This window comes from Lagopus muta, chromosome 6 (genome assembly GCF_023343835.1).
Source record: "Lagopus muta isolate bLagMut1 chromosome 6, bLagMut1 primary, whole genome shotgun sequence".
Classification (NCBI taxonomy): domain Eukaryota; kingdom Metazoa; phylum Chordata; class Aves; order Galliformes; family Phasianidae; genus Lagopus; species Lagopus muta.
Window position 1 is genome coordinate 34,168,068 of NC_064438.1, and position 24,449 is coordinate 34,192,516.

At 34.9% G+C, this 24,449-nt stretch overlaps 1 protein-coding gene across 8 annotated transcripts in view; it reads right to left on the reverse strand.

Annotated features, from left to right (window-relative positions):
- The window catches only part of HECTD1 (HECT domain E3 ubiquitin protein ligase 1), a 57,669-nt gene that overhangs the window by 23,098 nt on the left and 10,122 nt on the right, over positions 1 to 24,449 (reverse strand). For 4 of the 8 annotated variants that reach the window (XM_048949258.1, XM_048949257.1, XM_048949256.1 and 1 more), the window contains exons 3-24: positions 18,583 to 18,817; positions 17,487 to 17,714; positions 13,948 to 14,229; positions 13,407 to 13,695; positions 13,015 to 13,091; positions 12,827 to 12,925; positions 12,375 to 12,489; positions 11,686 to 11,860; positions 10,238 to 10,376; positions 9,857 to 10,027; positions 8,802 to 9,024; positions 8,674 to 8,718; positions 5,686 to 5,961; positions 5,511 to 5,587; positions 4,778 to 4,912; positions 4,358 to 4,504; positions 3,843 to 3,937; positions 3,264 to 3,369; positions 1,791 to 1,925; positions 1,561 to 1,700; positions 780 to 1,103; positions 158 to 324 (exon numbers count right to left, since the gene is read on the reverse strand). In XM_048949258.1, the coding sequence (XP_048805215.1) occupies positions 158 to 324; positions 780 to 1,103; positions 1,561 to 1,700; positions 1,791 to 1,925; positions 3,264 to 3,369; positions 3,843 to 3,937; positions 4,358 to 4,504; positions 4,778 to 4,912; positions 5,511 to 5,587; positions 5,686 to 5,961; positions 8,674 to 8,718; positions 8,802 to 9,024; positions 9,857 to 10,027; positions 10,238 to 10,376; positions 11,686 to 11,860; positions 12,375 to 12,489; positions 12,827 to 12,925; positions 13,015 to 13,091; positions 13,407 to 13,695; positions 13,948 to 14,229; positions 17,487 to 17,714; positions 18,583 to 18,817 (3,680 nt within the window). The remainder of the gene's footprint in view (positions 1 to 157; positions 325 to 779; positions 1,104 to 1,560; positions 1,701 to 1,790; positions 1,926 to 3,263; positions 3,370 to 3,842; positions 3,938 to 4,357; positions 4,505 to 4,777; positions 4,913 to 5,510; positions 5,588 to 5,685; positions 5,962 to 8,673; positions 8,719 to 8,801; positions 9,025 to 9,856; positions 10,028 to 10,237; positions 10,377 to 11,685; positions 11,861 to 12,374; positions 12,490 to 12,826; positions 12,926 to 13,014; positions 13,092 to 13,406; positions 13,696 to 13,947; positions 14,230 to 17,486; positions 17,715 to 18,582; positions 18,818 to 24,449) is intronic. The other 4 variants (XM_048949252.1, XM_048949251.1, XM_048949254.1 and 1 more) reach the window with 4 other exon arrangements.

A 24,449-nucleotide genomic window follows, 5' to 3' on the forward strand; every position in this document is an offset into this window, starting at 1 on the left:
TATAGTAATATTGAACAGGGAATAATTTTGAGCTTGTTTCTAAGCAAGTTCCAATGCAAAAGTCAGCCTTTTGTTTGTTTGTTTTATCTTATTTGTACACTTTATGCTCATTAGTATTTTAAGGGAACAAAGAGGATATACACATCACTTTTCTTACCCAACTGGTCTTCACATACTCCGTTCACAGTGCCATAAAGTTCAAATCCAGACAGTGAGAGGTAGTGTGTTTGCCCACTGGCATTCTTTCCCATCTGTTTTATTCTAACATGCCTCCAACCTTGTTTCTCGTCCTTTGGAGGATCTAAAGGCCATGTTGCTGTAGACCTTCAAATTTGTTAGAAAAAAGTATGGGTAAAGAGTTTTTTTTTGTTGTTGTTTTTTTTTTTTTGTAAGCATAACACTTCAGTATTAGTATCAAACAAATCATAACATTGATCCTTTATGGATAAAAATCATAAAGCTGCCAAGAACATAAGAAATAACAATAAGAAAGTAACATTAGGACCAAATTCTGGATGAGTGCTGGTGTTACTATTTTCTTTAAAAAAAAAAAAAATTACAAAAAGTGAATTCAGAATGACAGAGAAATATAAATGACATTACATGAACCATACACAGAACTTATGAATCACTTATGTTCCAATCCATCCTTGATAATCTAGGTCACTCCTTTATGTAACTACGCATTGCATCCACGACGCGCATATAATTAGAACACAGTCAAGTATGTTTTTAACTGAGCACAATTTCATAAAAGCTAGTAAAATGCACTGACATACCCTGGTTCGTTGAGACTACAGTCATCAACATGAGTATACAAAGTAGTCCAGTTCTGTCCATCCTTAGATACCTGGAAAACCCAATTTCTGAGAGCAGATCGTCCATAACCTCGAGCATGGCGTAATGTGTAAGCTGATGGTATAACCCAAAGGCCAAGATCTATGGCAAACCAAGCATTCTTATCATCATTAGTATGACAATTGAGAGCTGAACTGTCACGGCTTAGGATGTCTTCTAAACGGCCATAAGGCAGATTTCTTCCTTCTGAGGATGTAACCACTACTAACCCATAGGCAGCTGGATTTACCCACTCATATGCAGTTCTATATTGAAAAGAGAAATGTACTGTTCAATTATTACTTACATTAAAACATAGGTATCACTAACATTTGACAGTTTACTGTAAATTATTGACTACAGCATTTTATTACAAACAAAAAAGTTAATATCACCTTAGATATTTTAAAAACTTATCTAGAACGATCCAAACACTTTACTTTGCTACAGCAGCTAACAAATATCCAACCATCCCCACCCTTTCATTTTACTTTACCCATTCATACAAACTAATTTTCAAGCTGCCTTCAGATACATTTTTCTATTATTCAAGAAGAGTCAAAAATAATTCTACTGATCAACAGTAAAAGCAAAGATAACTCTCTTCTTAAAAAAAAAACCAAAACACAAAAGTAACAGACTTCATTACAAATTTTCATTTTCCCCCCACTGGATGTTGTTTATTACATAGGAATTCAAAATAATTAGCTTAAAGAAACTCACTTCGCATTTGTCCCAATCCAGTAAATAATTCCATTTTCATCAAAATCATGTTGATGCCTGAATACAAATGTTTGGCCTTCACGTAGTTTTCGTACAAAAACAAATGAAGCCCTATCAAAGTCGTACCACTGCTTTGCAACCTACATATAAATGCAAAAATAATAATAATAATAATTAGGGATGAAAAATGCAATTATTCCTTTGAGCTGGGTGCATAGTATGTTGCTCACCATTTTTAGAAGATACTGTTCTAGAGATTCAACAGTTGCCAATGGCTCCATCTTTAGCATTCTGCCAGTTCGATCTATCAAGGATGTCTCCCCTGAAGCACGTTCCAAACGAAACCTCAAACGCCTTGTCAATATCTGAAAGAGTATCTCAACATTAATCCAAGCTTTACTGTTCAAGTTTTGTAGTTTTAAGAAAAGCAGTATATTTTACTACAGCAGTTCCAGTGGCTTATCAGATATATTTCTGTGCAATTTAAGAAATCTATATTCTAATTTTGTGCTTTAAAAGGTAATCCATTTCTGTTGCCCCAACAGTTCTTCAATAACAGTCAACATATAAGTCAACTAACTAGATATCAAGTAAATATTTTCATATTTCCTGTCTGTTCACAATTTTAATTTCCAAATTATAAGACCTATAGTAATAATAGAAAACTTGGAATACTGAGTTCAGCTCAGGGGTCCCCAAGCTTAAAAAGGACATGGATCTGTTGGAGTGAGTCTACAGGAGGGCCATGAGAACGATCAGATGGCTGGAGGACCCTTTTTGTGAAGACACACTGAGAGAGCTGGAGTTGTTCAGCCTGAAGAAGACTCCAGGGAGATTTCATAGCAGCTTCCTAGGACCTAAAGGTAGCTTACAAGGAAGCACCAAGAAGGCCTCTTCATCAGGGAGTGCTGGGATGCGACAGGGTAATAGCTCTCAGCTAAAGCAGGGTACGTATAAATTAGATATTAGGAATTCTCCACAAGGAGAACAGGAAGGCACTGGAAGAGGTTGCCCAGAGAAGCTGTGGATGTGACACTCCTGGAAGCGTTCAAGATCAGGAGCAACCTTATCTAGTGGAAGATGACTGTCCACAGCAGGGAGGTTGGAATTATACAGTCTCTAAAGCCCTTTACAAGCCAACCCACTCTATGACTCTAAGAAATTCATGTAATGTTTATATACAGACACACACAAAAATACATATATTTTTTTCCTTCAAATTGAAGCTTTCCTGTACAAAAATCTACTAATCATACAGCTGAGATAATACCATACTGAGCATACAGGAGACCTTTAAACTATAACAGCCCATCTTCAGGCATCATAAATGAACTTGTTTTATAGTTGCCTTCAACAAACCCTTCTTTTTGAATACAATTACAATCTAGTTATGAAGATACTCATTGGGGAACATATTCTTACATGAAAAGAACATTCAAGGACAAAAAAATAAAAAAAAAAAAAATCACTATCACTATTACTTCACAATATGAAAGTAAATCAAAGCAGAGGAAGATCCACACATTAGGGAAGGTATTAGAGCAATCAAATGCTAAGAACCTTGTTGTTATTTAGTTAACTTTATCCAATTTACAAGAGTGTATCTCATACAATTTTCATGCATGCAATTCTTCCTGAAATCCACATAAAATATTCAGTTGTGTAACAATATACAATACTGTGTGATATCACTGTACATTTACCTGAAGATTGTAAGTAGATCCTGGTGTATCATATAAGTGAAGAGGTAGACGTTCAATAGATTCTAACACTGCTATTAATTTCCGAATTAATGCAACTGCTGGTCGACTGTGAAGGTGAACAGTTACTAGGTTATCACATATACAAGAAAAAAAATCCATAATATTTCAGTGAATAGTGTCTACATGTAGCAAATATTTCAATACGCTATTTCTACTGGTGTAGCTTGAGTTGTTCACCTTTGGCATCCAGTCTGGCTATAGCACAGTAAGAAAAATACTACCTTGCAAATAGTAATGAGCAAAAAATGCCACCTCTGTATGTGTCAACAGATGCACATTCATCACTTGACTCTTGCAGATGGATGTAATTAAATTTTTCTTTTCTTCTAATTACCACTTCAATACTTAGTGATAAATACAGTCTTTTAAGACCAATTCTCTATTTAATCACAGAAATCACAAAATTGTAATGGAAAGATATCGAATTTGCCTTCAAACTTTTTTAAACATACATTCTTTAATCACAAATGCTTGTTATGTTTTTTTGGTTTGTTTTTTTTTTTTTTCTTTTAAACCTACCTTTCATCATCTTCATTTTCACTGAACGCTGTTTTGAATACATTTATTCTTTCTACTAGTTGACTACAGTCTTGTTTCATATCTAAATCAACATTCTAAGAGAGAAAAAAAATAAATTAATTAAAAAAAAAAAAAAATATATATATATATATATATATATATATATAAAAAAAAAAAAAAAAATCTAATACAGTGCAACACATTCATTCTTTATATTGGCATACTACCCGTTTAGGCTTACTGAATTCTCTTTTCAAAAACCTTTATCTCTAAAGCTAAACAATACCAGCCATTAGAAATGATCACGGTTAACTGAAAGACATTTAGCAGCATGTTTGAACTGAAGCAATCTGTAGTGATAGTACATAATTAATGGGTCAGATCATTGACTGGTGCAATGCCACTTGATTTTCCATCAAGACAAAAAAAAGACATAATAGATCTTTAAATTATGGCCCACGTCTACACATTCTTTCAACAGCTTTTCTTCAGAGACTTATGTTCTGTAAACTCACATTATTTAAAACTGTAAGCAACGATTGAACTAATCCACTGCTGCACATTTCATATGGAGAAATGGTATTCTCATCCTTCAAAAGTACAATTAAGTTTTCCAAAGCAGTCTTCATCAAATCTCTCCAAGTGTTTTCTCCCTCAATACACTGAAAGACAAGATGACAATTACAGTGAAACAAGGCAACATTTTTTTCACCTGGGTCTTTTGAGAAGTAATATCCCAGTAATGCACATAACTGCACAATAAGAAAAAAAAACTTCACCAAAACACTCCACCCTGCACACAAGATCCCACTACAAAAACATTGTTCAGTAATCACACTGTGCCTTTCTTTTACATAATTACATAGACGAATCTAAATGTTAGTACGTGAAATCTACTGACATCACATATTATAGAATAACGGAGATATGATTACCTGTCTGTTTGTATGCAGTTCCCATGCAGACTCTAACTGTGTTGCTATATTCCTCAGTGTTACAACAACTCCTCGAGGCATGCTTTCAACGGCTTTAAAATGATCATCATATAAATCTCTTGCCATAGTGCGTACCTACAAAAGGATTTTCATTATGTGAATGAGACCTCTTTATTATTCAAGATTCTAGAAACAAACCTATCATACAACATACATCATAAGATGAAAAGGCTGTGAAAGGATAAATGACACAGGAAAACATAAGGAAATAAGCAGAATCTTACTGAAAGTTACAGAAATTAAGCTTTAACAATCACCAAAACATTCCAACAAACTACACAACTTCCATCAATTCAAAACAACTGGAACAAGAAATAGATGTATCATGCATTATATACACCAGTAACTTTAAAAAATAAGAATAAAAAAATTCACAAAGGATAGTTAAGTTGATCGCAACACCAGCAGAACTGGATTTCCTTACAATTTAAAAAAAATAAATTGTTTTTCTTTAAAAGAGTAAAGCAAATGAAACGCTCTGGACTAGAGCAGCTGCAAAACTGCTTTGTTGTAAGTTTGGTTTTCCAGCTGTCCCCTTCAAACTTAAATTGTGTATAGCTGAAATTAAAGAGTATCTTAAACCCCTAAGAGAAAACTATATCTCATACACATAATGAAAAATAGAACAAAGTCAATTAAATTTTAAATATAAAACTCATAGATGTTTGCCAACCTTCTGTTTTGTCTTCTCCAGTTTAGATTTTAACTTCCTTCCTCTTTTGCCAGTCCAACCAGTCACAAATTCTGATCCTGCAATGTATTTTTGGAAACGTCACAATTTCCCACAGGTGTGTAAAACAAAGAAACTACCTGGTATATATGTGCTCCTACCTGTGCATCATACATACCTACATACTTACCCAGAGAAGTTTCAGCTGTAAATGAATGCTTTGTTCCTCTGTTAGATTCAAACACAAAGCCTGGCAGATCTTCTTTCAATATTGTAGCTTGCTGACCATCTGAATTGTGGATAGCGATTTCTCCTTCCTTTAAAGAGGTAAGCGACCAATTTCCCACAGTAAGTTTAGTTGGCCCAGGTGCTGATAAAATTGGCTGACTTGCAGTAGATGGCTTTACTTGGCTTCGAGCTCTTTGCAGTTTCTCTAGGAATTCACTCCTACTTTCTAGTTAAAAAAAAAAAAAAAAAACAAATATTTTTTGTTTCTTCTAACAATTGATTTCACTATCACGTATCTCTCAAAAGCAAAATAACTGACCACATTCAATGCAAAATTAAGTTCAAAATTAAAAGCTGTATTTTAAAATACTTCCCACTATGTATTCCAGCAGTGATGCATTCCCCAATCACATCAAAATGGACCACAACTCTTTATACTAACATCAAAGAAATCCATGATAAGCTTCGTTAAAATAATTTAAATCTCATTGCCAGCATGAACTACTCATGTTTCTGAAAAAGAAAACTAAATGAATCTTCCAACTGGAAAAGAGCAATCAACTACATTTAGAGCAAGTGGAGAAAAAAAACATTGAAGCTGTATTTAAAAAAAAAAATGGAAAAAATATCAAAAAAACTTGAGAGAACATGATGATACATGTGTTAAAACTTAAATAATGGCTACTTGTTCAGATTATCTGTCACATCAACAAAACAAAATATTTTTACAAGTTATATTAAAGTTTTAAATTATCTCCTTTGTAGAATTTCTATGTTCACCACCTCTGAGAGAAATACGAACTAAATCTAACGGTACCAAATGAGAACTGATTAGAAGAAGGTATTTTTATAGAGATAACAGATAAAGAAACAGGCTCATATCCTACTTTTTGGATGTGCAGGTCATCTAGCTTGAAACTATTCTGAACTACTTGATTTTTAAATTATATTTTGATATTGCCATAATCAAAAGAGTGCACATGCGACAGTAGAAATGCTAGTTAACGTAATTCCAGAATATCTGATGAAATCATAATCATATTTGTAACCCATAAATACATAAAATTGCTGTTTTCTGTCTGCTGCAATGACTTACAAGCTATATTTTTTAAATTTGCCATCTTTTTCTGCTACTTAATACATTTAAAAAAAAAAATCTACAGTCTTCTATATGCAAAAATAAATATGCACTACTGAGGCATATCACTCTTTAGTGCTTAAAATTTGTAGCACCCAGTGAAGTTAATTAAAAAAGAAATAAAAATCTGTTAATGAAGCTCTTACAAATTTCTGTTAAGCATATTTTTACCTATTATATTGCACATCACACTGAAAGTGCATTTATTATGCATAGTTGCAAATAATTTTTGGGATCCTTTAGACAAAATTTTGAAACTCATTCAAAAGAGCTGCCACTGAATTTCAATTTTTGCATTGAATTTTTTTTTTCCCTAAGAATTCAAACAGACAATTATTAAACTAAGGTAGAGAGCAGTGGGGAAAGACCTTCCACAAACATTTGAAGTACACACATTTCTCCACGTTTCCCCCCGTCATGCAATACACACCAACAAATTCCATTAGTCAACCCACTATACTCCTGCCAGCCACTGAATTACTAGAAAGTATACCATGGGATTAATCAGCAATGATTTAGGACAGCACAACATACTGTACAGTTCAAGACTTAAAGAAGCTATTCCGAATCAATGCTGTGTTGTAGGATTTTTAGTTAAATCTTAAACACTAGTTTTGTATCTCAAGAGAAAGAGGCTGCTGCACATGCTTAACAGGTTAAACATCAAGCAATGACACTGCAACGTCAGCACTCCTTAGTAGACATCTGCTTGACAGAAAAAAAATAGAAAAAAGCCTAATTTAACCCTAGTTTAGCTACTTCTCTTCCATAATAACCATGCTAGAGATCTTGTTCAAAAATTTGGTATATCTACTCAATAATTAAAGAAAATAAAAACTTTTTTTTTAAAAAAAAAAAAAAGATTGATAGGAACAGGCATATAATCTTAAATTGACAATCTAAGTTCTCTTCACTCCTATTCAATTACTGTTCTATAGAAACAGTAGAATTCCATCCCATTCCACTAGTTGGAAGGAAGCAAGCAGAAGTTTCATCCAGGAGATATGATGATTAAGATATGAGTCTCGTTGATTTTCTTAGAATTATGTTGTATGATTAGATCTGTCTATCAACACAACTGTTTGCCTTGTTTAAAGGATTTGAGAATACACCTTGTCAAAAAAAATTTAGAAGTGCTTTCCAGTAGTGTTATAATCTAGAAACACACGGTATCTCAACTTGTCTTCACATCTAAAAATTGAGGGAAAGTGACATTGGCACTTCATTTCTGTCCTGAATCGTAATACAACATGTTCTGTTATTTCACCCTACAGCTTGTTGAAAACATAATATCATAAAGCATTTCACATCAATTGGTTCATAAACGTATGAACTGCTGCAAAAAAGATTAAACAAAAAGGAAGGGATATTTTCACCATATCAAGTTGCATCCATAACAAGTTGCGTACTCTGTACAGAAAATTTAACAAAACACTGTACATTGCCAGTGTATAAGGTCTGTCCCCTTATCATCTCTCCAACAAACAATTAAGACACTGTAATTTGTTTCCCAGTCTTGATGAGAAACTTTCTGTTACTTTATCTCCAAACACATGCAATTTCATTCTGCTAGCTAGAAGCAAACAACAGATTGCCATTTCAACCTGCTTTTCCTCAGACAGCCACTACAAAGTGCTTTTAATGACTGGGGTGAAAAATTAAGTATGCAAAATTAAGAAGAAACAAAACAAAACAAAGTTAATACACTTCCACTGGCAAGATGTTCACTTTACACAACTCAACAAGGAAGTCAAGTTACGGTCACATGCTATCTCATGAAAAGCATCACAATTAACTGACCACCTTCCACCTGTTTACTTCCTTTACTATTTAGTAAGCCAATTCCTGCAAAACAAAATAACTCCAATCAAATCATATAAATAAATAAAATAATCTCAAAACTTAGATTTGAACTGAGAAAAAACTACCTGAACTATCAGATCCTCCCTCTGGGCTTCCGCTGGAGTACATTGTGGCCAGTTTTCCATCCAAGATAAATCTGAACCATCCATTACTACCATTAGACAGTTCCAGGGCTGCAGCATCACTCCAGATGTACAAGCAGTCCCTTCCCCTAATGATTGACCAGTCTCTCCAGTGATATGGTTTACCCTGCTGCAGCTCCTTAGCATCCTCCTGTGGTTCATCCTCCTGTTAAAAAAAAAAAAAAAAAAAAAGTATTTAAACAAAAAGCACACAAACAAAAACCACCACAGAAAAACAAAAACGCAATACAAAATTTTTTAAAAAGATTTAAGTATAAAACAAACTAAACCCTTCTGCCTGTAAAACACATCTTTGAAAGCATTCATTAACAGAACTACTTCAAAGAAGTCCCTTTTCAGATACCGATCAACTCAATAACAGCAGTCTACTGACTGGGCATCTACCTCTCTTCAAAACTCGCTTTGTGAGAACAGAATGCTTAAGGCAGGAAGAGACCTCTGAAAGACATCCTGCCCAAACTCCTTGCTCACATGCAGGGTCACCTAGAACCAGCTGTCTAGAAACATGTGCAGATGACATCAAAACTTAAGGCATAACAAATTTTGATTAAATGAATAATACAAGTGTCTGAGCTGTCTCTAAACTACTGATTACTGGAAATCAGCAAACAACTTCAACATGCATTCAAACTATTCATCATGTAGAGAATTATTTTTGTTTTTATGTTTTTGATATATTTCATATAAATATTTAAAACCACCTATAGTTATCTGATACATGCACACTGAAAAAGATGCACAGCAAATATCAGTGTCCACTTAACAGAACTAAGTACGTACAAATATGAATACTCAGTAGGTAACAATATGCTAGAGGAAACTAAATTACAAAACAATAGCAACAACAATGAAACAATTCAAAAACTGGAATACAATAAGCATTAATTTAGTAACTTATCTAGCTACCTTCATAGTACTGATAATTGTAGAAGTGCTGGTTTTATAGGAACAAATAAATCTAGCATTTCCGTACTTACTTTCTCAGGTTTAGACTCCTCTTCATTCTCATCATCAGATGAAGGTCCTGCCAAAGTTGACACTTTACTGATTACACCAAGTCTAGCCAGTTGATCTAGAAAAAGATCACCGCCTTTATCCACCAAATCCCTTATGATTTGCAACGCTAACAAATGGCCATCATCATCATCCTGTAATAAATTAAAATGGAAAGGAAACAATAAGTGAGATCTCTTTACTTAATATCTTGACAGGATGAACTTCATACCCAGTTATAGATGAATGCTATGAACACTAAAACATTCACAATTAATAAGCATGTGGAATTGATGAGCATAATCTTTTTTTTTTTTTTTTTTTTTTTAAATAAAGTGGCTTTGGGAAATGTTACTTCTTCCTACCTCTTGATCAAGAACTGTAGCTGTTATCTCAACCAGTATTGTGGGCAGATTGTGGCCAGCATCAGAGTCACAAACCTCCTTCAGCAGCGCCTCAGAACAAAAATGTATCATTTTTCTAATGAGAGCAAGACTTGCTTTCCTTTAAAACAGATGACAGGAAAAAGATTTCTTACAAAGAAAGGAAGCAGTACTCAGGGCAACAAAAATGTTCAAGATATAATTGCTTTTGCATATATTTATGCAAGTTTACAGAAACAGTTTTTTGAAATGAGTCCCAGTTCTGGAACAGATTGTTAAGTGCCAGATTAACTCCAAGAATAATCCATCTACTGATCTTCTTAATTCTACAATACTATGACACTCTAACATACTCCAGCCTTTTCCACCCTTCTCTAGTCAAATCAATTCCACATTCTGCCTTCTTAGTGATGGCAGTTCATTTCTGCATGCACCATCTGACACTTAGGTATCTATTTCAGTCTTCAGCCTGTCACATGCTTTCAGCATTTCGGTTAGATCCCTAGAGTTCTGAAGTCTAAAATTACCATTAGACCATTCCACTTTCCATGTTAAAAAGCAAAATAAATTCAGAAGTCAATTACTTGTGTATGGTTAAAGATGAATTTTTATTCAAGTGAGTTTTAAACAAATGATTAACCACATTTGAAAAGAAAACTTTAAAATATGAAAAGTGTCAGTTTTCAACAGCAGTTAATTACACTGCTTAACATTGCTTCTTTTTTCCTTTATTTAAAATGGCCTAATTTAAGCTGCCCCAAAGCACTTCTTACCTAGAAGTACCCATACACTGGGATCACAAGTACGAGAGTAAACAAATATTATGTTTATAGCATAAAAGGCTGAGAGGTTAAGGTGAGACACAATTTATCACAAACACAGCATGCCACACACAACACTGCTTTTTAAGTATCGAATTACATTGCCTTCTCTCAGTGACAAGCATCTTTCCCAGCTGATAAACACTTAAGCTATGAAGAAGCTTTCTACAATAACTTTTTCCAGTCTGAGCTCTCCCGTGTATGTACCACTTCATTAGTTTTCCTCTCCTAAAAGAGTACTTCCATTACAGCAGCTGTAGCCAAGTAGAGTATCCATAGTGCAAGTTACTATAAGAACACAGTATTGTGTCATAATGCTCCCTGTAGCCAAGAGTATGCCTTTCTCTCTCCCACTTTGATCATATTCCTTTCAAGATACCACTTTAGCTATATAAAATACGATGTAAAAATAAGACTCAAAGCTTTTCAAACCATCACTTCTATTTGAACAAAAGCATGTTAAAATATCACTTGCATTACTCCACCTTTCAGATGTGATAATTTTTACTAGAAGAAAAAAAAAAAAACCTTAATCTACCATCACATCTTCATTGGAGACTATTAAAAAAAGAAAAAATATGCAGGGAAATTGACAATCCCGCCTATTACCTTATTGAAGGCAACATAGTTTGTTGAAATGTTTGTGCAAATACAGGCAATAATCTTTTCAAGTATATAGGTGCCATTTCTGGATCGCCTTTGGGTTCATTACATTCTTCCTCATCCTTGTTTGCATCTTTCTTTTTCTTCTCATCTCCTTTGTTAACAGGACACATCCAATCCCCTGGAAAATAAACAAACAAAAACACCTTCACATATAAGTGAAAAGTTTTCTTTATTAAGATCCGGCTGTCCGAACAGTAATATAAATTTTACTTTTTAGAAACGTATATGTCAAGTCTTTGTAAAGAAAGTCATGAGGTAAGGTACTACCAAACATCACTTACAAGAGTAGCTCAAACTACTTAAAATAAATACAAACAAACAACTGTCTATGACTAAAGTGCTAGAAGAGCCCCACAGGCAGGGAAAGTGCAGTTTACACATAGAAAGGATGCCACAGAAGCTAGCAAGACTGACACGTCCTGAAACAGGGCAAACAGCTTAAGACCAGTACCTCTGGCATTGCTTATGTCCACTAAGTTTCTTCTGTAGCTCCCCTTCTCTCAAGAAGATGTGAAATGTTACATGCAAAGGATGGTCACAAAACACTATTTTCTCATGATTTTTTTTTTTTTTTTTGAGTAAATATTCTGATAACTGAATTAAAAGGGCAAGGAATTAAAATCTGCACTCACCTGGAGACTGTAGAATAGCTACTACTTCACTGTGACCCCTTTCACGAGCTTTGTCTAAAGGAGTTTTCCCATCTTCATCTCTTAAATCAGGGTTTGCACCATGTCGCAAGAGAGTCTGAGAACATATATTATCAAATATTAAATAATACTAAGATTTCTTCTTCCAAAGATACAAATATATTTTTCCACACATTCTTCCAACATTTCTCTCATGCTTTCATGCAAAGTTAGAATACAATGTGCTTCTTATATCTGTAAAATTGATAACTACTTTTATTCATATTACTGACTTACTGTAACCAAAACTTTGTATATTGCAATAAACACAGTAAAGAACAAGCAAATATTTGACAGTACACACATTAAAGATGCTGCCTCAAATAATTTACATATAGAACAAAGCAAAAAATTCAGTACATAAGGCTTCCTAATAGCATCAGTTTAAATCTTACCTTTGCTACCTGAGGTCTTCCAAAACATGCTGCATAATGTAATGAGGATGACCTCTGCCCTCTGTTAACATCAGCACCCCTTTCACAGAGAAATTCTACCTATAAAACAAGAAAAATCAAACAAGTTTTTTCATGTCTTGCTTTACAAAAATAACCTAAACTTTTAACATTCTCTGAAATCTATTTACCATTTCCTGAGTTCCAAAAGCCGAGGCCCAGTTCAAAAGAGTTTGTCCTACGTCATCCATAAAATTTACTTCAAAAGCTAAAAGACACAATTAAAAATAATTGAAATTATATTATATTAAAAGATTATGCTTCTGCACTGTTCCTTAAGCAAATGGTAGGTCTGAAAAAAATTAAACATCTTCAATAAAAGCAATTATACTGTTAAGTTTAACCAGAAAAAAAAGGAAGAAGTAGCACTGGAATTATTACTAACAGGAAATGTTGTGCATTTAACAAAATCAACTTGTATATACGATTTCAAGGTACCACTTAAGTATTACAGCACCATACATTATAAAAACAGAAAGATAAATAAAATATCTAATTTCCTTTTCAGACAATTCTTGCTTACCTCCTGTGTCAATAGCATCTATTAATGCATCGGTATCCTTACTGCGGATGCAGTCTATCAGCTGCCGATGAGAACGTTCACCAGAACTATCCAGCCTTCGCAATCCTGGAATTCTGCCTGTAGATCCAGCACTGGATTTTGGCAGGGCTTTTCTCCCTTCGAACAGTAGCACCAAAAGAAGATCTACTAACCGCATGGTATCCAGTACACATCTCTCATCACCCTGCAACGCACTTTCTATAGAATCTGGAAGTTCAGATCTTAGGAGATCCTGGAAATAATTAAAAGTCTGAACAATAAAAAATATACAGGGCTTTAGAAAATACTATCAAAATTGGGTTTCATTTCCATATGAAATGTTTCAGTTTTTTTTTCCTCCTCTTGATAAATAACCTATATGTGTGTGTATATATACACATATCTTTCATAGCCTATAAATGTATACATAGAACAGCAACACAAGTTTTGCATATACTAAAGGAATATGTACAGCAAAAAGCCCTAAGAGAATAAGAAGCTGTAGTGTAAAATGATTTCTTACATGTGTTACTACTGGAGAGCCTCTACACAGGGTTGACAACAGGCTTACAATAGTTGACACCTGATTACTTAATTTAGAGTCTGCAGCTGTAGATGGTGCTCCAGTGCTAGTTCGGCCAGGTTTGCAAGCTGAAGATGGTCCTGATGCTGTCCCACCAGCAGCTGCCATGCGAGATAACAATTCCTCAGTTAATCCATGCTTAGCTAGTGGAGCTGGGTCAACTCCACGACGTGTGAATCTGTCAGCTAATGAAGCAAAACATCGCAGAGCTCCATCTGAAACCTAAGAAAGAAGTAAGTGAAAAGATGAATAATCTGTCACTTAAGGTGCTAAAAGGATTTTTCCAGAAACAAACAAACAAAAAAGCTCATTTCCCCAAGCTACTTTGGTATTTAATGAGTGGAGACAGTTCAAAGTTGGAACACAACAATGTTCTGAAACACTCACTAAAGGATTGTACTGTTTTCTTACCTCTTTCTCTCTTATAATTGTATAGGAAAATTGTGTAAAATTCAGTATTGTATCTCCTTAACTACACACACAAAGACACAATAAATATACAGCAACATTTAATTAGAAAATTTGCTTATTAAATACATTTAAAAGTCTTTAAGCCCCCACATAGTTATATATGTTCTTTTTACAAGAGATAGAACTACTTATAATCCCCAATAGCAACTGTCTATTCTGATAACATAGTTTAAAAAAAAAAAAAAAAAAAAAAAAAAATCAACCTGCAGTTTGGTATTTAGGCACTGAGTGCAAAACATTTTGGTTATTTTGATGTTAGAAATTGAACTGATTTTCTAATTAAGCTGCAAAAGGGGAAAAAAAAAAAAAGAAATAAAATAAGAGAGTGCACTGAATTTTTACTTCCGCTTTTAGACATTTACTGAATTCCAAATTTATTCTTTTAAGGTACAAGGACAATTTTAAAAATATTTGAATTTCATATACTGATAAGATACTCTACTATGTTATAATTTCATGACACTAATACTACGTTACATTAAACTGCTGCTTTCTTTTAATAGAAATGCCATGCAACAAGCCATTAGCTGAGATACTAATTCAGAACTGCCAAAGCATTAATTTACTAAGTATTTGATAGCTAAGTTGTATTTAAAAGTCTACACGCTTCTCTTCAGTAAAATAAATTTTGCAATTGTCCCAAGCCTACAAAAAGGACTAATTGGCAGAAGTGGTTTACAACATTTAAATAACCCCATCTATCTGACAGGGATACGTTGAGTGTTTTGTGGAAAAACAAACAAACAAAAAAAAACACATACACACACACATACATATATATACAAAACCTGAAATTCAGGTTCCTCACTAAAGTTTAAAAAATAAAAATGCAATCCACAGTGACACTGTGGAAATAAGGCTTACTGATGATCCTCTTAACAGCCCAGCAAAAAATACTTCTGGCAAACTGCCCAGGAAAAGGATCCAATTTCTCTTCATGCTTGTGTTGAAAACAGAACGGGGGGGTTGCCTTGAATTTCTCTTATCTATACTGCACATTACACTAGAAATGTCTCTACTCATCGTATCACAGACTTTGCACAGGCACATCAATGCGAGCTGCTTCTGGCATGTTTGCTTTCCTAAACATAAGGTAGCAAACCAGCCTCTCTAAGTAAAAACAAAAACAAACAAACAACCAAAACAAACAAAACCCCAGTATCTATTCATCATCAAACTCTAACTTAATACAATTCTTAGTCCCAAAAGTGACACCAATTTCTAGTGCAGCCCATTTTCAAATTGATTATCACATATAGAGGCCTTAAAGACAGTTGCTACACAGATTGTGGAATTATTAGCCATTTAGCCAGACCATATTAAGTTAAAAATCCTAAATCTTCAGTAAGTTGAAGACTTGAAAAACAAATATTCTCATGACTAAATACAGCACTTGCTGGCATAGTCCCTGCATGCCAAACATTCTGATTTATCAGTACTTTCATAAGAGATTTTTTCTTTATCTTACAATGGTGACTAGATACGTCCTCTGACATCTTGCTGCCATTCTTTAACAGCAAGGGCTATAAACAATTCCTTCGATCTTTATGTAAATCATAATGTAAACAATTTACCAATTTCACCAGAACTGCCCTGTCAAAAATACACAAGCAAGGTTCAGCTTCTTTAGTCCTGCACGAAGGGCATTAGTACTGTTAACAAAGCAATTATACTGTGGAAGATATTTATACTTTTTCCTCACAAATCATAAGAGAAGTAGGAAGGTTAAAAAAGCAAACATACATAAGCTATTCTTGGGGCCTCATTTCATCTGGCCTGAACTCTATTAATCAAGTGCAATTACTCACTGGCTACCCAGACTTGGTCACAAAGTTACCAAGAAGAAAGAAAGAAAAAGAAAATAACAGGAAGTTACTGGGCAAATCCAGAACAAAGATCAACATTCGTCATAAATCCTGAAGCTTCCTTCACAGAAAGTATACAGATCTCAAATTCACTTACTATCAAATGGACTCTCTGAGCTTAAGCAAACTCATCTTTAAGCATTAAATACTAAAAGACAAAGTTTATGAAAGTTGGAATTTTTGCTCAGATCTCCAACAATCTCAAAAAAAATTTTATTTTTTTATTTTTTTTTCCACATTTTAAATTGAGAAATAAAGACTACAGACTTATGGTCTAAACTTCAGAGTTAGCTTGCATGAGATGATCAGTGATTATTAAAGTTTTATGTCTAAAAACCAAAGTAGCTTGTTCATTTGCAGCAGCCAGCTGACATGTGGTTATTTCAAAAAGATCTGAAAATACAACATAGCACACAGTCAAAAAGACCTACCATGTCATATTTGGGAGTCTAACTAAAATAAAATAAGGAATTGGGGTGGAGTAAAGACAGGAATAGGGACAAAGGTGGGGTGAAAATGGCACTGACAAGAAATCTGGCCAGGATGCAGCAAAAATTTGACTAAACAGCTATGGGAAAGCATTAATGTGACATACACAAAAGAATGCTACCAGTGGGAAAATTAAAATTAAAGGAATTATTTCCTAGATTTTACATTACATCAAGTTTATAAAAGTGTTGATAAAAAGTGATGTTGGGTCTTTAGTAGTACCGTTTAAGTGGCTTCCAGTACTATATTTTAACATGTACTGTGGATGTTTTTGTTGTTTCCCTTAGTCTGGCAACAGAAAAACGAACTAAACTTTCACATTTTATTTATACTCAGTATAATACTGACTGAAGCACAGATATAGATCAACTACTTCAGATGCTATTTCCAAGAAAAAGTCACCAGGACATTTCTAAATAAATTGTCAGAGGCAGGATAAGATCATATTCACACAATAGCACTTGCAGTTAAACACTAAGCAGTATTTATATTCTCTTGTCATCACAACTGTAAAAAAAACTACCACAATATCCAAATATAACCACTACTATGTAAACACCTCGTTATGAAGACTGTATAAAAATACAAAGCCATTCATTTATTAAACACAATGGATGTTAAATTCACAATTTATTGAGCCAAGAGTTACATTACCTGATGGTCTTCATGTTTTAATAAACTAGACAGTGATTCCACACAGATCTCTAATGAAGAATCCTGAGGTTCCATTTTGCCACACAGCCTGGATACTACAGCCATAGCAGAATGTAAAGTATCTTTATGAACAAGATGTCCGCTGTCACGAATAAATGTCAGGACACAGTTCAATCCTCCAGCTTCAAATACAGCTCCTGACTCACGGGTACAGATTAATTCCAACACCTAAAATGAAATGAAATATAAATACAGTAGATAAAAATGCTGTTAGCTGTGTATATACACCTACAGAACTTAACTAGGCAAAAACATAGCAAAACCTTCTCTTCAAAACCCATAAGGAGTCAAAACCTCCAGCATACCAACAGTTTTACTTTACGATACAGGACCAAATACAAGAAAATCCCCCCTACAGTAGTTTTATTGTTGCTGGTTTTTTTGTTTTTTCTTTAAGAAGTGTTCATAAGGAAGGCTGAATAAGATCATCTTTTTCTGAGAGATTATTAAGTTTCAGGTAACACACAGCTGAAAGCTCTGAAACTTCCATAAATCCTGTTACTTCAGTGACACTCTTTCAAGTAACCTGGAATAGCATAAATAGGAAATGCATGTGTAAAGTCTTAGTTTTAGTCCTCGATTACTACGGCCTATGTGCTGCCACATAACAAGTTACACTGTATGGAAAAGATTTTGAGGGCCTTGTAAATTCTTCTGAAAACTTCACAAGGCTGCTCTGGAGCTATGCCCCATACTATGGAAGAGACAACAAACAATTTAATTTCTTTTAACAGTAGGTGAATTATAAAATTAGCCCTCAGCATGTTTATCAATTTAGACAAACAGGAAAACTTTATTCTAGAATTTTTGGTTTTTTTTTTTTTTTTTGTGTAGGTTGATATATTCCTTTTTCAGACTGACAATAAAGCTGAGAAGCACAGCTGGCATGTAAACTTCAACATACTACGCATGTCTTTGCTTCATTTTTTTCTTTTTGATGATATACAGAATTTGAATACAAGCAAACTGTTCTGGAACAGCAAGTTTTCCAGATCACTCTTAGACAAAATTCTACCTTTTCTACAAGAAAACATACCTTCACGCACTGCTCAGCCAAATCTCTGCTGGTTCTGTTGTTAAGCTCAACAACTACTAAACGATTACAAAGTGCCTTGATAGCTCCATCAACTCCAACAATCCTACGGGTGCATTCTGCTGATACATCCAGATAATAGGTGATGGCACGAGCTGTTACTTCTAATACATTGTCTGGTGCACTTTCATCAAGAAAAATTTTGCACAGTGCTGGTAAAAAAGTTCGAGGAGGACATCTGAAGAAGAAAAAAAGATTAATTAGTACACTGTACAAGATCCTGCACATTAAGAGATTTCATACATCTCTACATTAAATGACTGATGCTTTTCATGCTATTGCGAGATTCTAGATTAGTTTACAGTTGGTCGAAAACATTCAGATAAAATGCAGGTATCTCACATACACCCCAAAATTCAAATCAGCAACCTAAAAAGATGCCACAACAGAGGGGAAACCCAGAAGAATAAAAATATTCTTGAAATTCTGCATATGTTAGGAAAAATGTATCATCTTAGAAAGTTGTTTTTGAATTTAATCTTGCTTCACCAATCAATTTATTTTTTCCTCAACAGATCTTCAGGGTTTATAATGAGATAACCAATTAATCATGAAATATTACATGCAATAATAAGAGCTACAGATCTCAGGTACACTATATAATTTGATGCTTTGTCTGGCCTTTCTTCACGTTCTTAACATACCCACTTGTTTTTTATCCTTTCTTACCTTCTCCCTCTTCTCCCCCAACCCTCATTTGAGCTATACTTAAGGCAAATTCTTTTCCAACATCATATAACCACTTAGCATTAAATGACCTCATATAATAATTGTTCAACTACAGAAATAAAATACTTCAAAGGTGACGATGGGGAATCAATTGAAGGGGCCACATACTGTGATATTAGCCACAATAACTGGATACCTCATTCTTAGATGTAAGAAAAGAACAAGTACTGCAACTTTTTTTTTTTTTTTTTTTTTTTTTTTTTTTTTTTTTATATATTGGTCTGGAAAAGCAGTCCTAAAACTTGTCTAAACCCAGACAGAGCAATAACAACAGCATGTATTTGGTCTGGTAAACAGGTGAAGTACTCACTGGCTAATCATTCTGTACACTAACCCAGAAGTCACTCAATACACCACTTGGTATGTACAGTGAGTGATTCAAACACAAGGGCATCAAATTCTGGGAGAGCAAAATGCTGATTGTTTCCTTAAAGATCCAACCATGCTATATGAAGTGACTAAATAATAATGTGCAACAAATCCAAAACCTGGTGATCCTTAGTGATGTGAATAAGTGAAGCCTTGATAGACATAAATGTCACATTTAACACTTAGAATAACATGGTTTATGTGTTGGATACATTAACATAAGGTAACACAGAACTGTTAGGGTTGGAAAGGAACTTAAAGCCCAGTCACTTCCAATGTCATGCTGTGGACAGGATTGGAACCCATACATTAGGTTGCTCATGGCCCCATCTAACCTGGCCTTGAATGCCTCCGGGGATGGGGCATCCACACCTTCCCTGGGCAACACGTTCCAGTGCTTCACCACCAAATATCTAACCTAAGTCTCCCCTCTTTTATTTTAAAACTATTCCTACTTATCCTATCACACTCTACCCATGTATTGCTTGAAGATTTATGATTCAATCAAGTTTATAAAAAGACACTGCACAAATGTCAACTTGGATTTTCTGAAAATGGGAAATGAAAAGCTTGAAAGAACTCCACTTCTGTCCTTAAAACAGTTGTCTGGGAGAACACAGATGACACAGAAAAAACACTAAGTCACCAAGTGCCTATCATTTATACCGAATTATTAGTCAGTACATAAATGACAGTGATGTTTTTCTTGTAAAAACACGGATTACTGATAAAAACTTCATTTCTTGGTTTGTTTTTAATTACTTTTTGCCAAAATATCTAGCTAGGTAGCTAGGTAGTCAGGAGTCATGCTTTTCCAGTCAGGAGGCAAACAACAACACTCTCCTCTCACTGCTAGAGCATCTGTCTTCTGATCTAAAGGAATGCTTTCCAGTCTTCCAAAAAGGGTACTATGTTGCATCATAGGGAATCAAAAAGAAACAGAAGCTTTGTCGTATACTTAACCTGTGGAAATTACTTTGTTCTGGAAAGATAAAAAGCTTACTGTCTTAAGATAAAATTTGAAGACTACAATAAAGCACATTAAATTCCTGTAAGAGCAGCAGTAATGCTATGAACTTTATGTTCCAAAAAAAATTATCCCTTCTGAAAATAGCAACCAATCTAATTTTAACAAGAGCTTTCACAGAAAATTCCTGCAAGCTACTTCAGCCTCTGAACTCTGTGTACTTAGTGTTTCTTGTAACAGTTCCATTCCAATGCAATGCTCTGAACCAAATGTAAAGTAGATGATTTGATAGATTTGTTTATGTGCAATAAGAAATCCGTTTAAAAAACAAACAAACAAACAAACAAAACACTGAAAACCAGGATGGTTCATGAAGTATCAGTCATATAAGATGTATGTAAAGGAGAAAAAAAAGAAAAAGAAAAAAAGAAAAAAAAAAAAAAAAAAAAGCTTCTATTACAGCTCATATGAATTTAAAACTAGCAAAAGTACAAATTTCATTTTACTCAGATGTTGTTGCTGGGAACATAGCAAAAATCAAACCAGACATTTTAAACTCCAAGACAACAAATGCACGTTTCTTCTCACTTCCTTAGCACAGGAAATGTAGAGTTGTGTCATGTTCTCTCCCCTCGTGTTTCTCTCAACTCAAACAATACGGCTCAAGTTCTACACAATATAGTAAAGCAAGTGAAGTCATTATCCCTAAAGTTACATCAGAGAAAAAGGCACGTGCAGAAGTCTGGAGTATTTTTGAGATGGGTCAAACGGACAGAATCATGCTTCACTGGCCCTGGGACTAACACTTTGGCCATTAAGACTACCATGAGTAGTTTTATTACTGTTTTCTAAACACTGCCTTAAGAATCTGTAATATGCAACTACTCTATATTTTTAAATGAGGTCATAGCTGGCAACATATCAAGTTTTTCAAGTCCAGAAGATGACAGCATCACTGAAAACAACTTTCAAAATAAACTGAAGTCATCATCTGCATTCTCATATAAAACAGAAAAAGATTTGATCAACGCAATCCACAACACCTGAGATGCAATTTTCATAGATAGAATCTCTAGGATATCCATTCACTGCTCTTTAACATTGGTCCAGACTAACACATCGCTACATTTCGTTTCTTGCAGCACAGGCCTTTAACACTTGTAACCTACAATGCTACAGGTGGAAGGAAAACAGAAGCCTACAAGGTTCTTCACTACTCACATGTAACAGCTGCTCAAGTCAGCTACTGACTTCTTGTAATTCTATGGAAACATAATTATCAAGTTATATTTAAAAGCATTTCTGAAATACGCCTTCAAGAAGCTTTGTCCAAAGACCACTTGAAGTAGTCTTTCATTCTTTGGGTCATAATACCCCAAGATTATCAAAATATAAATTATTTCTTTTAATTTAAACAATAGTTTGATGGTGCGGATTGCGATTAATAAGATGTTTCTATGCTGATCTAAATCAAGCAAACTAGTGTGAGCTTCTTGAGGACAAATATCATTGACTGACTTTCACTGACATCATATAAGCAAGCCAGCGGGAATGAAAACACATGTACACATCCTCTGTAGGTTTTAGATGTTGCCTTCTTCCTATAGTCTTGTGACATCAGACATGTTAGATTAAGTCTGAGTCTCACTCATGGCTCACTCAGAGCCTTTCTCCTTACTACACTATGTGCACCTATCTTGAAAAGTTCCTAACAGTCTGCTTAGCACCTCCTCCTAATCTACTGCCTGTGACATGCAAGTTAATAATATTTGTCATGTTCTAGCACGAGGGCTCTCATAGCAGATCAGTATTTCACTGCACTGAGCAAAGAACAAAATGAACAGACTCCACCCATCCTTGAAAACCTAGCATCTACTTGAACAAAAGGACAGATACAGATGAGCATGCAAACTCATCACCCCACATTACTCAATCTTATCTCAATATCTCAGCAATTTTTAGAACTGTGATTTGTTTAATGTATTACATCTTTGCATTGGATTTCCATATTTTAATTCCTCACATATTTTTAAAGTACATTACTACCCATGCAGTGCCATCACCAGCATCTTCTGCTTTCAAGAGTAAGCCTCTACAGAAAGTTTTGTTTTATTCCAGCTTCTCCAAGAGAAATCAAAAGAATGAACTGCTCTGCTCTCATTAGGCCCACAGCTGCTACCTAAATTGCCACTCTGCACATGCATGCAAAAACAGGGTAAGGAAGATGTCCTGCTTTGCTTTACTCAGAGTAATAATATTTAGAACAAGCAGAGGACATAGAACGTACACGCCAAGTACTACTAGTCTTACTGAAGGCTGAAAAAGAACAAAGCCTGCTTTGAACTTGGTTCTGTAATGAAGATACATCTACTACCAAAGTATTTTGCCTAAGTTTGGAAGATAATGTAGAATCAAGAGCAGCAGTTCAACACAGTGAGAATGTTTGTTGCTTGATAGACCACTACTGCAGAGTACTGCAGAGTTTTAAACAGAGCGACTATCTTGTAAAACATTCTCATATTGGGGGGTGGAGGAGAAGCAGATTTCAATATTCTACAGTAAAAATAGGGCTGTGTTTATTTTCTGGGGAAAAACACACAGGTGTTCCACTGGACGAAGAACGTTTTCTCACACTGGACTCATGCACTTCCTATACAGAGAGTTCAGATTCTTTTTTGTCTGCTAAGTTCTCTCAGGCCTTAGCAGCTCCTGAAGTTTCTGCTATCCTGCCACTGACACAGAATCTAAGTGTTGTTAGTCCGAAACAGCACAACAGGGAACACATCCTTAGTTGTTTGAGCTACAATAATCTCAAACATGTGGATAAAATAATTACAGCATAACATTACACAGCTGTCACATTTTGAACAACTTCAGTCATTTCACTGTAGGTATGGTGTGGATAAGTGTTACAAATTTAAGCACTTCGGTGAGCTTTATAGTGATCTCCCTCTAATCCCAAAATCTGCATTAAAGTATTATGTGGGTTTCTAATGGTTGCAACTACGAGAATCTGCCCTACATGCCTAAGGGGTAAGAATGTGTCTATGTGAGTGGTCCAAGAGAAAGGACTGGAAGGGGGAAAAGAGAGCAGCAGCAAGTAGGGAAATAAAAGGGATGCAACCCTGTCACGTCCATAGAAATGAAGAGTGGCCTTCCATTCTGCAGCTCTGTGAATTTCAGGTTATTGGCACTTGACACCTGAGACCTAGCGGATGGTCTCTATGCATCAAAATGTCCTAACAGGTTCCATGAGCAGTTTCTGAGCTTTGCCTCAATCAGATCTTGAGTTCAGACAGACATACTGTTACTGAACTGTAAGCAAATGCAGCACAACAAAGAGCACTGCCCATCTGGAAGTAATTCTATCAACCAGGTCCTTAGAGGAGAATTTTCTAATTATCAGCATTATAGGGTTTTTTGTTTGTTTGTTTGTTTAATGCAGAATTGGGTCAGAGAGTACACTTGACCCCAGCAGGAACCAAACAGGGAGTCACACAAGCCATGTATGTTAAGCTTTAAGTCTAAGATAAATCCTTACTTCCTTAAGGATCCTGGCTTCCTTAGGCAGGCTAGTATAGAAGAAAGAGACCTGTTAAATATCTGCTACTGAAGATTAGACCATTCAATTACATAGAACCTAGTGCTGTTCCATCTAAGATCACACTCAGAACAGAAGTCTCCTCTGATATGTAGCAAAGCAAGGCATTCAGGAGTATCTGTATCACAGTGGCCACTTGTTGGA